This window comes from Geospiza fortis, unplaced genomic scaffold (assembly GCF_000277835.1).
Source record: "Geospiza fortis unplaced genomic scaffold, GeoFor_1.0 scaffold1239, whole genome shotgun sequence".
NCBI classification, from domain to species: domain Eukaryota; kingdom Metazoa; phylum Chordata; class Aves; order Passeriformes; family Thraupidae; genus Geospiza; species Geospiza fortis.
The window spans coordinates 26989-41739 of NW_005054852.1; the positions used below are offsets into that span (position 1 = coordinate 26989).

The 14751-nt window shown below is 54.1% G+C and overlaps 1 protein-coding gene across 1 annotated transcript in view; it reads right to left on the reverse strand.

The window, feature by feature from the left end:
• Positions 1–14751, reverse strand: part of LOC102033981 (alpha-actinin-4-like) — a 19191-nt gene that overhangs the window by 2141 nt on the left and 2299 nt on the right. The window contains 18 exon segments of the mRNA XM_031065540.1: positions 76–234; positions 638–700; positions 1256–1336; positions 1448–1594; positions 2471–2650; positions 3299–3433; positions 4187–4369; positions 5487–5627; positions 6364–6472; positions 7034–7184; positions 7558–7759; positions 8311–8541; positions 8916–9008; positions 11844–11929; positions 12994–13075; positions 13150–13228; positions 13697–13784; positions 14032–14118. Of these exon segments, the coding sequence (XP_030921400.1) occupies positions 76–234; positions 638–700; positions 1256–1336; positions 1448–1594; positions 2471–2650; positions 3299–3433; positions 4187–4369; positions 5487–5627; positions 6364–6472; positions 7034–7184; positions 7558–7759; positions 8311–8541; positions 8916–9008; positions 11844–11929; positions 12994–13075; positions 13150–13228; positions 13697–13784; positions 14032–14118 (2297 nt within the window).

Here is a 14751-nt window from a genome sequence, read left to right on the forward strand (position 1 = left end):
AACCACCCCAGACCCCCAGAACCACCCCAAACCCCTCAGAACCACCCCAGACCCCCCAAAGCCCTCGGTGCCCACCTTGTCCCCGGCCAGCACGCGGAAGCTGTTGATGACCTGCTCGGCCGTGTCCGTGTCCGTGGTTTCCCGGGACATGAAGTCGATGAAGGCCTGGAAGGTGACGCTGCCGCTGCCGTTGGGATCCACCACGGCCATGATCCGCTGGAACTCCGCGTCGCCCTGCGGGGACAGCGCGGTCAGGGATCCTGCTGCTTCCCCAGCTGTTCCAGAACCTTCTCCCACGGAATTCTGGAGCTTTCCCCACGGTTCCTGGGGTTCCGCAGCCCTTCCTCCTCCCCCCACAGGGATGGGATGGAAAAAGGAGGAAAAAAGGAGGAAAAAAGGATGGAAAAAGGAGGAAAAAAGGAGGAAAAAGGAGGAAAAAAGGAGGGAAAAAGGAGGAAAAAAGGATGGAAAAAGGAGGAAAAAATGAGGAAAAAAGGATGGAAAAAGGAGGAAAAAATGAGGAAAAAAGGATGGAAAAAGGAGGAAAAAAGGAGGAAAAAAGGAGGAAAAAAGGATGAGAAAAGGATGGAAAAAGGAGAAAATAAAAGGTGAAAAAGCAGGAAAAGGAGGAGGTTACCAGGCTGGATCCTGCAGAGCCCAGCAGGGCGCGGAAGTCGTTGGAGTCCGTGCGGCGCTTGGGCTGCCGGGAGGAAGGGGAGAGGAAGAGGAGGAGGAAGAGGGAAAGGGAGGAGGAAGAGGGAGAGGGAGAGAAAAAGCAGAGAATCCATTAGAGGAGAAAACCGGCTCAGAAAAGGATGGAAAGGAAGGGAGGAAGGGAAGGAGGAAGGAAGGATGGAAAGGGAGGAAAGGAAAAAGAAGGAAAGGAAAGGGAAAAGGAGAGAAGGAATTTTGGAAGGAAGGAATTTAGGAAGGAGGGAATGTAGGAAGGAATGTAGGAAGGAAGGAAGGAATTTAGGAATTTAGGAAGGAAGGAATTTAGGAATTTAGGAAGGAATTTAGGAATTTAGGAATTTAGGAAGGAAGGAATTTAGGAATTCAGGAAGGAATTTAGGAAGGAATTTAGGAATTTAGGTTTAGGAAGGAATTTAGGAAGGAATTTAGGAATTTAGGAATTTAGGAATTTAGGAATTTAGGAAGGAAGGAAGGAAGGAAGGAAGGAAGGAAGGAAGGAAGGAAGGAAGGAAGGAAGGAAGGATGAGGATGAGGATGAGGAAGAGGAGGAAGCAGGCAGTACCTGCCGGTCGTTCTCCACGTCGTAGCCCAGGCTGATCAAACAGGCCTTGAACTCCTCGGGGCCCAGGGCACCGCCGTGGTCCTGAGCAAACACAGAAGAAATGGGGGAAATGAGGGAAAACAGGAGCAGCTCCCCCATTCCAGGGGGGATCCCAAATCCCCCAGATCCCCCAGATCCCCCAGGATCCCCGACCTTGTCGAAGTGGTTGAAGGAGGCGCGGAACTCCTGCATCTGCTCCTGGCTGATGCCCTTGGCGTCGCGGGTCAGGATCTGGTTCTCCACCTCGTTGATGGTTCGGGCGATCGTGGTCAGCAGCTGCTCCCAGCCCACGCGCAGGTGCTGCAGCACAGGGATGGGGCAGGGAGGGGAAAAAGGATCACCCTGAGCACCACGGGAGGGATCCAGGGCCCACTGAGCACCACGGGAGGGATCCAGGGCCCAAAGGATCACCCTGAGCACCTTGGGAGGGATCCAGGGCCCAAAGGATCACCCTGAGCACCACGGGAGGGATCCAGGGCCCAAAGGATCACCCTGAGCACCTTGGGAGGGATCCAGGGCCCAAAGGATCACCCTGAGCACCTTGGGAAGGATCCAGGGCCCACTGAGCACCCTGGGAGGGATCCAGGGCCCAAAGGATCACCCTGAGCACCTTGGCAGGGATCCAGGGCCCAAAGGATCACCCTGAGCACCTTGGGAAGGATCCAGGGCCCACAGGATCACCCTGAGCACCTTGGGAGGGATCCAGGGCACAAAGGATCAGCCCAAAGGATCACCCTGAGCACTTTGGGAGGGATCCAGGGCCCAAAGGATCACCCTGAGCACTTTGGGAGGGATCCAGGGCCCAAAGGATCACCCTGAGCACCCTGGGAGGGATCCGGGGCCCAAAGGATCACCCTGAGCACTTTGGGAGGGATCCAGGGCCCACAGGATCACCCTGATCCCAGTGGATCACCCCAATTCCATGGGACGGGATCCCAGCTGGAGAGGATCAGGGCCTCCTGCTCACCCTGAGACCCCCAAATCCCCTCCCTGGGATCCCTCCTTCCCTGGGATCCCCAAATCCCTGTGGGACCCCCTCACTCCCTCCCCAGTCCCAGCCCCTTGGGACAACCCCGAATCCCCTCAGGATGACCCCAAAACCCCTCCGGACAACCCTGGATCTCCTCGGTGACCCCCAAACCCCTCAGGATGACCCCGAAGCCCTCGGGGTCCCACCTCCATGGTGTAGTTGGAGTGCTGGTTGTCGAAGATGAGCGCCTCCTGCACCAGCTGGTGCTGCTGCTCCAGCAGCTCCAGGTTGGGCTTGTACTCCACGATGTTCTGCTCGTACTCCTTCAGGTGGTTCAGCTGGTCCTCCAGGGTGCCGTTCATCTCGATGGAGATCCGCCCGATCTCCTGGGGACACCAGCGCAGGGGGTTCCATTGCAGAGCTGATCAATCCCAACGATCCCGGCCCTCCCGGCACCTCCCACCGGCTCCTCCTGGGGTGATCCCCAGGGTGATTCCACCATCTCCATCCCACCATCTCCATCCCACCATCTCCACATCTCCATCATTCCACCATCTCCACCATCCTACCATGTCACCATCCCATTATCCCTGTCTCCATCTCCACCATCCCATCATCTCCACCATCCCACCATCCCCACCATCCTACCATCTCCATCATCTCCACCATATTCACCATCTCCACCCTCCCATCATCTCCATCATTCCACCATCTCCACCATCTTCACCCTATCCATGTTCACCATCCCACCACCTACACCATCTCCATCATCCCACCATCTCCACCATCCCACCACCTCCACCATCTCCATCATTCCACCATCCCACCATCTCCACCATCTTCACCCTATCCATGTCCACCATCCCATCATCTCCATCTCTACCCTCTCCACCATCCCACCCTCTCCAGCATCTCCACCATCTCAACCATTCCATCATCTCCACCATCCGCACCATCCCACCATCCATCTCCATCTCCATTCCTGCCATCCCACCATCTCCACCCCAGTGCTCCCAGTATTCCCAGTTGCTGACCTCCATCTTGGTCTGGATCCAGGGCCCCACGCGGTTGGCCTGGCTCCCGAACTGCCTCCTCAGGTGCTCGTTGGAGTTCTGCCGGTTCTGCTCCTCCTGCAGCGCCTGGTCCCGCTTGGGCACCAACTGCTGCACCTGGGAATGGGGGAAATGGGGAAAAATGGGAAAAGGGTGGGAAACGCTGCTGGGAAATTGGGGAAAAAATGGGAAAAGGGTGGGAAATGCTGCTGGGAAATCAGGAAAAATGGGAAAAAATGGCAAAGGGTGGGAAATCCTGCTGGGAAATTGGGGGAAAATGGGAAAAGGGTGGGAAATGCTGCTGGGAAATCAGGAAAAATGGGAAAGGGGTGGGAAATCCTACTGGGAAACCAGGAAAAACAGGAGAGAGGTGGGAAACCCTACTGGAAACTGGGAAACCCTGCTGGGAAACTGAGAAATTGGGAAAAATGGGAAAAGTGGGAGGGAAACCCCACTGGGAAATCAGGAAAAACGGGAAACGGATGGGAAACCCTGTTGGGAAACTGAGAAATTGGGAAAAACGGGAAAGGGATGGGAAACCCTGCTGGGAAATCAGGGAAAAACAGGAAAGGGATGGGAAACCCTGTTGGGAAACTGAGAAATTGGGAAAAACAGGAAAGGGATGGGAAACCCTGCTGGGAAATCTAGAAAAACAGGAAAGGGGTGGGAAACCCTGCTGGGAAATCAGGAAAAACAGGAAAGGGGTGGGAAACCCTGCTGGGAAATCAGGAAAAACGGGAAAGGGATGGGAAACTCTGCTGGGAAAGGGGGAAAATTGCAGGAGAAAGGGGGAAAACCGCAGGGAAATGGGAGAAACGCCAGGAGAAGCGGCCAAAAGGGAGGGCAGGGTGGAAAGGCCGGGCTCCGCACCCGCTCCCACTTGGAGTTGATGACCTGGGCCGTGACCGAGGTGTAGGGGTTGCTGGCGGGCAGCTGCAGCCCGTGCAGCTCCGCCAGGCGCTGCGCCTCGCCCTGGATGCCCAGGATGGCCTCCCGCTCCCGGTCGGCGTCGCCCAGCGTCGACTTGAACTGCTCGTGCGCCGCGATCAGGCCCTGGGGGACGGATGATTCCTCGGAATTACTGCTCAGGCTTGTTCCGCAGAATTATTCCCCGTGGAATTGTTCCGCAGAGTTATCCCGCAGAATTATTGCTCAGATTTATTCCACGGGGCTGTTCCACTGAATAATTCCTCAGAATTATCCCACAGAATTGTTCCACAGATTTATTCCTCAGAATTGTTCCACGGAATAATTTCATGGAATTGTTCCACAGAAAATAATAATTCCACTGAATAATTCCACAGAATAATAATGCCACTGAATTATTCCACAGAATAATAATTCCACAGACTTATTCCACAGACTAATTCCAGAGACTAATTCCACAGAATAACTCCTCAGAATTATCCCACAGAATTGTTACACAGATTTATTCCTCAGAATTGTTCCACAGAATAATTCCACTGAATAATAATTCCACTGAATAATAATTCCACTGAATTATTCCACAGAATAATAATTCCACAGACTTACTCCACAGACTAATTCCAGAGACTAATTCCACAGAATAACTCCTCAGAATTATCCCACAGAATTGTTCCCACAGAATTACTCCACGAAATTGTTTCACAGAATTATTCCACAGAATTCCTGAGAATTATTCCATAGAATAATTCCACAGAATCATTCCACAGGTTTATTCCACTGAATTATTCCCCAGAATAGTTCTACAGAACAATTCCACAGAATTATTCCTCAGAATAATAATTCCACAGATTAATTCCACAGAATTAGTCCACAGAATTATTCCACAGAGTAATTCCACAAAATTATTCCACAAAATTATTGCACAGAATTATTCCTCAGAATTATTGCTCAGAACTGTTCCACAGAATTGTTCCGCAGAATAATTCCACAGAATTATTCCACAGAATAAATTCCATGGAGCAATTCCCCAGATTTATTCCACAGAATTATCCCACAGAGTAATTCCACAGAATAATTCCTCAGAATTCCAGGAATTGCATCTGGGAGCTGCTCAATCCCCAAACCTCCGTCCTCTACCACAAACTCAGCAATAAAACACCCAAACCCCACCAGAAACCACCCAGAAAATGTCTTTTTTTTTTTAAATTATTTTTGGGAGAGGAGCCTGGATCTGGGATCCCACCTGGATCTCCTCGATGGTGTGCACGATGAACATGTCCTGCAGGTCCTCCATGGCGCTCTCCATCCAGTTGTTGAAGGGCGCCGCGCGCTTGGCGTACTCCAGGTGCAGCTCGTCGATGGTCTCCAGCTGCTTCTCCATTTTCTGGGGACAGAAACGCCAAAATTGGGATCAGGGATTGGGATCAGGGGTTGGGATCAGGGATTGGGATCAGGGATTGGGATCTGGGATTGGGATCAGGGATTGGGATCTGGGATTGGGATGCAGGTGCAGCTCGTCGATGGTTTCCGGCTGCTTCTCCATTTTCTGGGGACAGAAATGCTGGGATTGGGCTCAGGGGGGATCCAGGGGTTGGGATCCAGGGGTTGGGATCCGGGGTTGAGCTGGGATCTGGGGATCCCAGGAGTGTTTGGCATCGTGGGGAGGGCTGGGATCCAGGGCTGGGATCTGGGGCTGGTTGGGATCCTGGGATTGGTTGGGATCCTGGGCAGGGGGATCCCAGGGCTATTTGGGATCCAGGGTTGGGATCCAGGGCTGGGATCTGGGGCTGGTTGGGATCCAAGGGTTCGTTGGGATCTGGGGTCGGGATCTGAGGTTTTTGGGGATCCCAGGGTGTTTGGGATCCAGGACCAGGATCTGGGGCTGTTTGGGATCCCCTCCCTCCCCACAGGATCCCCAGGCTGACCTCGAGGGCCTCGCGGCTGCTGTGGGTCAGCGAGCCCAGCAGGTCCCACTGGTCACGGATCCCAGGGTTGGGATCCAGGGGTTCACTGGGATCCGGGGTTGGGATCGGGGGTTGGGATCTGGGGCTGTCTGGGATCTGGGGTTGGGATCTGGGGCTGTTTGGGATCTGGGGCTGTTTGGGATCCCCGGGACCAACCTCGAGGGCCTCGCGGCGGCTGTGGGTCAGCGAGCCCAGCAGGTCCCACTGGTCGCAGATCTTCTGGCACCGCGCGTTGACGCTCGGGGAGTCGTAGTAATCCAGCTCACTGGGGAAAATCGGGGGAAAATGGGGAGAAATGGGAGGGAAATGGGGAAAAATGGGGAAAAACGGGGGGGAAATGGGGAAAAACGGGGGGGAAATGGGGAAAAATGGGAGGGAAATGGGGAGAAATGGGGGATGTTTTGGGTTCCCACACCTGAGCTCCTGGGTGATGGCTGCAATTTGCTTTTGGGGTCACTTTGGGGGTGATTTTGGGGTCCAGTCTGGGGTGGTTTTTTTGGGTTCCCATACTTGAGTTCCCGGGCGATGGCTGGGATCTGCTTTTGGGGTCACCCCAGGACACTTTGGGGATTATTTTGGGGTCCAATTTGGGGTGTTTTGGATTCACATACTTGAGTTCCTGGGCGATGATTTGGGTTTGCTTTGGGGTCCAATTTGGGGGGCATTTTGGGTTCCCATACTTGAGCTCCTGGGCGATGGCTGGGGGTGTTTTGGGTGCCCATACTTGAGGTCCTGGGCGATGGCTGGAGTTTGTTTTTGGGGACACTTTGGGGGTTACTTTGGGGTCCAATTTGGGGTGTTTTGGGGGTGGTTTGGGCTCCCATACTTGAGCTCCTGGGCGATGGCCGCGATCTGCTCCACCCGGTCCTGGTGCGCCGCCAGGTCCGACTCGAAGGCCTCGTGCTTGCGGAGCAGCGCCCGCACCTGGGCCAGGGAGGCCGTGCCCGAGTCCCGGTCCCGCAGGGCCACCTCCTTACCTGGGCACAGGTGGGGGGACATGCCTGTGTCACCCCTGTGCCACCTCCTTACCTGGGCACAGGTGTGGGGACATCCCTGACACCCCTAAACCCACCCTGTGCCATCCCCTGTGCCACCTCCTTACCTGGGCACAGGTGTGGGGACATCCCTGAGACCCCTAAACCCTGCCTGTGCCATCCCTGAGACCCCAAAACCCTGCCTGTGTCACCCCTCTGCCACCTCCTTACCTGGGCACAGGTGTGGGGACATCCCTAAATCTCTGTCACCCCCAATTCCATTCCCTGTTCCCCAAATCCCTCCCCTGAACCCCAAATCCCTCCCTTGCTCCCCAAATCCCTCCCCTGCTCCCCCAGACCCCTCCCCACCCTTCACCTTCCGTCCACCCCTCGTGGATCGAGGCTTTCTGCCGGAATTTCTCGGCCAGGTGATCGAGGCGCTCCCGGCGCCGCAGCTCCAAACCCCCACGGTCACCCCAAAAATCCCCAGGGTCACCCCAAAACCCCTGGCACAGGTGACCCCACTCCTCGTGTGCCTTCTCGGCCTCTTCCAGGCGCTGCCAGCCTGCCCCGATGTCCTGGGGACCCCAAAAACGTCCAAGGTCACCCCAAAAACCCCCAGGGTCACCCCAAAAATCCCCAGGGTCACCCCAAAACCCCTGGCACAGGTGACCCCACTCCTCGTGTGCCTTCTCGGCCTCTTCCAGGCGCTGCCAGCCTGCCCCGATGTCCTGGGGACCCCAAAAACCCTCAGAGCCACCCCAAAACTGTCCAGGGTAACCCCAAAACCTCTCAGAGCCACCCCAAAACCCCTCAGTCACCCCAAAACCCCCTCAGAGTCACCCCAAAAACCCCTCAGGGTTACCCCAAGGTGGATTTGACCCCCTGAGAAGCCCCAAATCCCAACCCAGGACCCCGAAGACCCCAGACCCACTGAGACCATCCTGCCCTGGGGCAGATTTGGGGCAGTTTAGGGTGGATTTGGGGCAGTTTAGGGTGGATTTGAGCCCCCCCAGGACCCCAAAGCCCCCAGACCATCCTGCCCCCAGAAGGCCAAGGCAGATTTGGGGCTAAGGCAGATTTGGGGCAGTTTAGGGTGGGTTTAGGACCCCGAAGCCCCCAGACCCACCGAGACCATCCTGCCCTCGGAGGGCATGAAGGCGGGCCGGCCGCTGAGGCGCAGTTTGGTCTGCAGGGTGTTGAAGTTGATCTCCAGCTGACATTTCTCCTGCACCTTGGGGGGTTTGTGCACCCGGCGGTACTCGCGGAAATCCTCCAGCTTCTGCTGCATGGCCGGGATGGTCTTCTGGGGGTCCCGGGCCTCCAGCCAGGGGATGGTGCGCTGGATCCAGGCCAGCAGCTGGGGGGACATGGATTTGGGGTTTGGGATGGGGTTTGGGGTGTGGGATGGGGTTTGGGATTGGTTTTGGGGTGTGGGATGGGGCTGGATCCATGCCAGCAGCTGGGGGAACAGGGACTGCGGATGTGGGAGGGAGATTTGGGGTGTTTTTGGGGTGTTTTTGGGGTTTTTCCCCCTTACATCCCAAGCCAGGCGCTCACAGTGATCCATGGGGGGATTTGGGGTGTTTTTGGGGTGATTTTGGGGTGTTTTTGGGGGAGGATTTGGGGTGTTTTTGGGGGTGGTTTTGTGGTGTTTTTGGGGTGTTTTTGGGGTGTTTTTGGGGTGTTTTTGGGGGTGTTTTTGGGGTGTTTTTGGGGTGTTTCCCCCCTTACATCCGAGGCCAGGCGCTCGTAGTCCTCCATGAGCTGCTCGTTCTCCTGGTTCACGGCCAGAACTTTGCAGATCCGATTGGCCGCCGTCTCCGCCTGCGGGAATTCGGGAATTCGGGAATTTGGGAATTCGGGAATTTGGGGATACGGAGATATGGGAATATGGGAATTTGGGAATATGGGAATTTGGGAATATGGGATTGGGAATTTGGGACTGGGAATACGAGAATATGGGACTGGGAATATGGGAATATGGGAATATGGGAAAATGGGAATATGGGAATATGGGATTGGGAATTTGGATTTGGGAATATGAGAATATGGGACTGGGAATATGGGAATATGGGAATATGGGAAAATGGGAATATGGGATTGGGTATTTGGGATTGGGAATTTGAGATTGGGAATATGGGAACGGGAAATGGGGTCAGGGACACCCCCGGCCCCAGGGAACGAGGCAGAGGGAAGAGGAAGAAAAAAGGAAGAAAGAACAGAAAGGAGGAGGAAAGTGCGAGAAAAAAGGAGGAAAAAGGGAAAGTGAAGGAAAAATAAAGGGGAAAAGAAGGAGGAAAAAGTATAAATAGGAGGAAAAAAGAGAGGGAAAGGAATGGGAAAATTGGGAGAAAACAGGGAAAACAAAAAAAGTTTGAAGGAAAGAAAGGGGAAAGAAAGGAGGGGAAAAATAGTCCAAAAAGAGGAAAAAATAGGGAAAAAAAGGGGGCAAATGGGAGAAAAGAGGGGAAAATTGGGAGAAAAGGGGAAAAAAGGGGAAAGAAAAAGAAAATAGAAGGAAGGGGAAATAAAAAGGAACCCCAGCCCTCAGTGGGTCTGATCCCAATCCCGACCCCGATCTGCCCCAGCAGGAGGAGGAGGAGGAGGCCGGGCTGGAGGTACCTGGGCGGGAGGCAGAGGAGGAATCCAGGAGGAGGAGGAGGAGGACGAAGAGGAACTGGGAAGGGCCGGGAGGAGGAAAATCCAGCGGCCGGGGGGGAAGGAAAGAAAGGAAATCAATGAGGGAAATCAATAAATCAAATAAAGGATGTGGGGGAGAGGGAGGGAGGGAAAGGAAAGGAATAAAGGGGAAAAGGAAAGGCAGAAAGGAGAAATGGAAAGGGATAAAGAGGATAAATAAGGGAATAAAAGGGAAAAGGAAGGGAAAAAAGGGAAAAGGAAGGGGGGAGGAGAAATGGAAAGGGATAAAGGAGAAATGGAAAGGCATAAAGGGGAAATGGAAAGGGATAAAGGGGAAAAAGAAAGGGATAAAAGGGAAAAGGAAGGGAATAAAAGAAGGGGAAAAGAAAGAGATAAAGGAAGGAAATAAAGGGGAAAAGGGAAGGAATAAAGGAAAGGGAAAAGGAAAGGAATAAAGGGAATGAGAAAGGGAATAAAAGAAAGGAGAAAAGGGATAAAGTAAAGGAAAAAGGAAAGGAATAAAATGCAAAAGGAAGGGAATAAAGGGCAAAAAGAAAGGGATAAAGGGAAGGGGAAAGGAAGGGGATAAAGAGGAAAAAGAAGGGAATAAAAAGGAAAAGGAAAGGGATAAAGGAAAGGGAAAAACAAGGGGAGAACGGGGAAAATGAAAGGGATAAATAAAAGAAAAAAAGAAGGGAATAAAGGAAAGGAATGAGAAAAGGAATAAAGGAAGGGGGAAAAGGAAAGGGATAACAGAAAGGGGAAAAGGAAGGGAATAAAGGGGAAAAGGATAAAGAAAAGGCAAAAGGAAGGGAACAAAGGGCAAAATGGAAGGAATAAGGGGCAAAAGGAAAGGAAAAAAGGGCAAAAGGAAGGGAATAAAGACAGGGAATGAGGAAGGGAACACAGGAAGAACCCCGAGGAAAAGGCAGCGTGACCTCAGCGGAGCCAGGCCCCACTTCCCCCGTGCCCAGGCCAAGCAGAGCAGCAGCCAGGGCAGATCCCAGGCAGATCCCAGATCCCAGGCAGATCCCAGACCCCCGGGCAGGGCAGCAGGGCTCTCCGGGGCCGGGCTCACCTTCTGGGCCCCGGAGAAGGCGTGGTAGAAGCAGGACACGTAGGTCATGATGGCCTTCTCGTCGGGCCTCAGCGTGCCCACGATATCTGCCCGGGGAGAGCAGAGACAGCCACAGCTCCAGCAGCGTTCCCAGATCCCCAAAACGCTCCCAGCGCGGGCGGGAAGCGCTCCCCGGGGCCGGGATCCCCTCCCTGGGGTGGCTCATGGGGGGTTGGTCCTGCCTTGGCCACGTCCCTCAATCCCCCTGCCCGGATCTCACGTGGATTTCTCATGGATTTCCACGGGATCCCGTGGATTTCTATGAATTTCCCACGGATTCCTACAAATTCCCCACGGATTTCTGCGGGTTTCCATGGAATCCTGTGGATTTCCACTAACTTCCCATGGATTCCCATGGATTTCCCACGAATTTCCCATGGATTTACCAGGGATTCCTACAAATTTCCCACGGATTTCCGTGGATTCCCATGGAATCCGGTGGATTTCCATTCATTTCCCATGAATTTCCATGGAACACCATGGATTTCCATGGAATCCTGTAGATTCCCACACATTTCCCATGGATTTCCATGGAATCCGGTGGACTTCCCATCGACTTCCATGGATTTTTATGGAATCCCACGGATTTCCCTGGATTCCCATTAATTTCCCCACGGATTTCCCATATATTCCCATGGATTTCCCATGGATTTTCCACGGATTCCCACGAATTTCCCAGGAATTTCCCAGAGTTTCAGGACCCCCAGGCAGGTTTAACCCCTCATGAGCCAGCCGGGGGCGGTCCCGGAGCCCCCCCGAGCGACAGCGGCCGCGGCTGCAAGGGAAGCGAGCGTGAGAGCGGAGAGGGAATTCCAGAGGGGAAAGTTCCAGAAGGGGCGGAGCCGGGAGGAAGATTCCGGAAGGGGCGGAGCCGGGAGGAAGATTCCGGAAGCTCCCGGTACCTTCTGGGCCCCGGAGAAGGCGTGGTAGAAGCTGGACACGTAGGTCATGATGGCCTTCTCGTCCGGCCGCGCCGTGTTCACGATGTCTGCGGGGAACCGCGGGGGTTAAACTGGGAGCAAACTGGGAGCAAACTGGGAGCGAACTGGGAGCGAACTGGGAGCGAACTGGGAGTAAACTGGGAGCCTCTCCCAGCTGGAATTCTGCTCTGAGGGCCCCAAATCCTGGGGGATCCACCTGGATGGGATTGGGGCTGGATGGGGAAAATTTGGGGTTGGGTTGGGTGGTTCCAATGGGGGCTCCTGGAATTGTGGGGTCCTGGAAAATGAAATCCGAGAATTACGGGATCCTAGAAAAAGAGAATGTCAGATTTGTGGGATCCTGGAATTGTGGGATCCTGGAAGTGTGGGATCCAAGAGTTGTGGGGTCCTGGAATTGTTGGGTCCTGGAAAATGAAATCCGAGAATTACGGGATCCTAGAAAAAGAGAATGTCAGATTTGTGGGATGCTGGAATTGTGGGATGCTGGAATTGTGGGGTCCTGGAATTGAAGGATCAAAGAGTCGTGGGGTCCTGGAGTTGTGGGATCAAAGAGTTGTGGGATCCTAGAATGATGAAACCGGAGAATTATGGGATCCTAGAAGAAGAAAATGTCAGATTTGTGGGATTCTAGAATTGTGGGGTCCTGGAACAATGAAATCCTGCAATTGTGGGATCCTAGAAAAAGGGAATGCCAGATCTACAGGATGCTGGAATTGTGGGGTCCTGGAATAACGAAATCTGAGAATTACGGGATCCTAGAAGAAGGGAATGCCAGATTTATGGGATGCTGGAATTATGGAGACCTGGAATAATGAAATCCGAGAATTACGGGATCCTAGAAGAAGGGAATGCCAGATTTATGGGATGCTGGAATTGTGGGATTGTACAGCTGTGGAGTCCTGAGAGTTCTGCATCCCCGGAAGTACAGGATGACAAAATCAAACCATTTTGGAACCCTGAGCATCCCAAATCCTGGATAAATCCACCTGCACAGCTGGGAATTGGTGCTGAACAGGAGAAACCCAGGTTAAACCAGGGATCCTGCGAGGAAATGCCCCTCCAGGGCTGGAGGAGACCCCGGGATCCCCCGGATCCGGAATTCCACGCTTACCCTCGGCGTCCAGCATCTTGGGAATGTCCAGGTACTTCTCAGCCACCTCGAAGGCGTTGTTGAGGTTGGTGACAGGATCATCCTGGGGGCAGGAGAGGCTCCGTGGGTGGGAATTCCCCAATCCCCGGGTTTCCCAGGGGAGGGTTTGGGGTTTACCTTGCGCAGTTTGTCGTACTCGATCAGCTCCGGGCGGTGCCGGTGGATGAGGGCGTTGAAGGCCAGCCCGTCCTTCCAGCTGGGGGAAAATGGGGATCAGATCCCGGGAATCCGCGGGGAAAACCGGGATCAGATCATGGGAATATGCGGGGAAAGTGGGGATCGGGTCACGGGAATCCACAGGGAAAATGGGAGTGAGATCCTGGGAATCCATGGGGAAAATGGGGATCAGATCCCGGGAATCCATGGGGAAAATGGGAGCGAGATCCCGGGAATTCACAGAGAAAATGGGGATCAGATCATGGGAATCCGCGGGGAAAATGGGGATTGGATCACAGGAATCCATGGGGAAAATTTGGGATCAGATCCTGGGAATCCACAGGGAAAACGGGGATCAGATCCCAGGAATCCGTGGGGAATTTGAGAATTCTGACCCTGACTGAGCCCAGCCTGCCCTGGGGAAGAAGAGGAAGAGGAAGAGGAAGAAGGAAGGACGAAGGAGGAAGAGGAAGGAGGAAGAGGAAGAGGAAGGAGGAAGAGGAAGGACCTGATGTGGAAGTTCTGGACGTTGACGTTCTTGTACGGAGCCGTTTTCCGCTGGCACCAGAGCAGGAGCCCCTCCTTGGCCGAGGTCTCTGCGGGAGCAGGAGCAGAGATTGGGGGGGGATCCCGGGGGTGGATCCCGGGAGGGAATCCCACAGTCCCAGGAGCAGATCCCAGGTAGATCCCACAGTCCCAGGAGCAGATCCCACAATCCCAGGAACAAATCCTGGGGGTAGATCCCACAGTCCCAGGGGCAGATCCCAGGGTGGATACGACAATCTCAGGAGCAGATCCCGTGTGGATCCCCCAACCCCAGGAGCGGATCCCGTGTCCCATTACCTTCCACGGAGATGTCCTGGATGGCGAAGCGCAGGATGATCGTCCAGATCATGCCCAGCGTCATCTTGGCGTTCCCGTCCACGATCTCTGCGGGGAAAACACAGGGAATGGATTCCAGGTGGGAATTCGATTCCAGGTGGGAATTCTGCCCCAGGGAATGGATTCCAGGGGGAAATTCTGCCCCAGGCAATGGATTCCAGGTGGGAATTCTGCCCCAGGGAATGGATTCCAGGGGGAAATTCTGCCCCAGGGAATGGATTCCAGGTGGGAATTCTGCCCCAGGGAATGGATTCCAGGGGGGAATTCCCAGGGGGAATTATGGGGTTGTTGGACCCTGGAACTGGGGGGCTCCACAATGGAGGAGTCAAAAAATTGTGGAGTCCCCAGATGAACGGATCCCACATTAGGGAATCCTGCAGTAACGGGATCACAGGATCTGGGAACGGTGGGATCCTGGATTTATGGAGTCTTAGGACACAAAACTCTGGAATTACAGGACCCAAAAATCATGGAACCCTAGGATTAGGGGATGCAGGCTTTGTGGGATTGCAGAACGGGAATTACAGATCCCAGAATTCATTACAGAGCCACAGAATCCTGGGGTTACGGAATTGTTTGGGGTGGAAAAGACCTCGGAAACCACAGAGGGAGAGAGGAATCCCAGAGGGGAGGGAAGTGGGGCGGAATTCCGGGCTCCTCATCCCACTCCCACATTCCCAA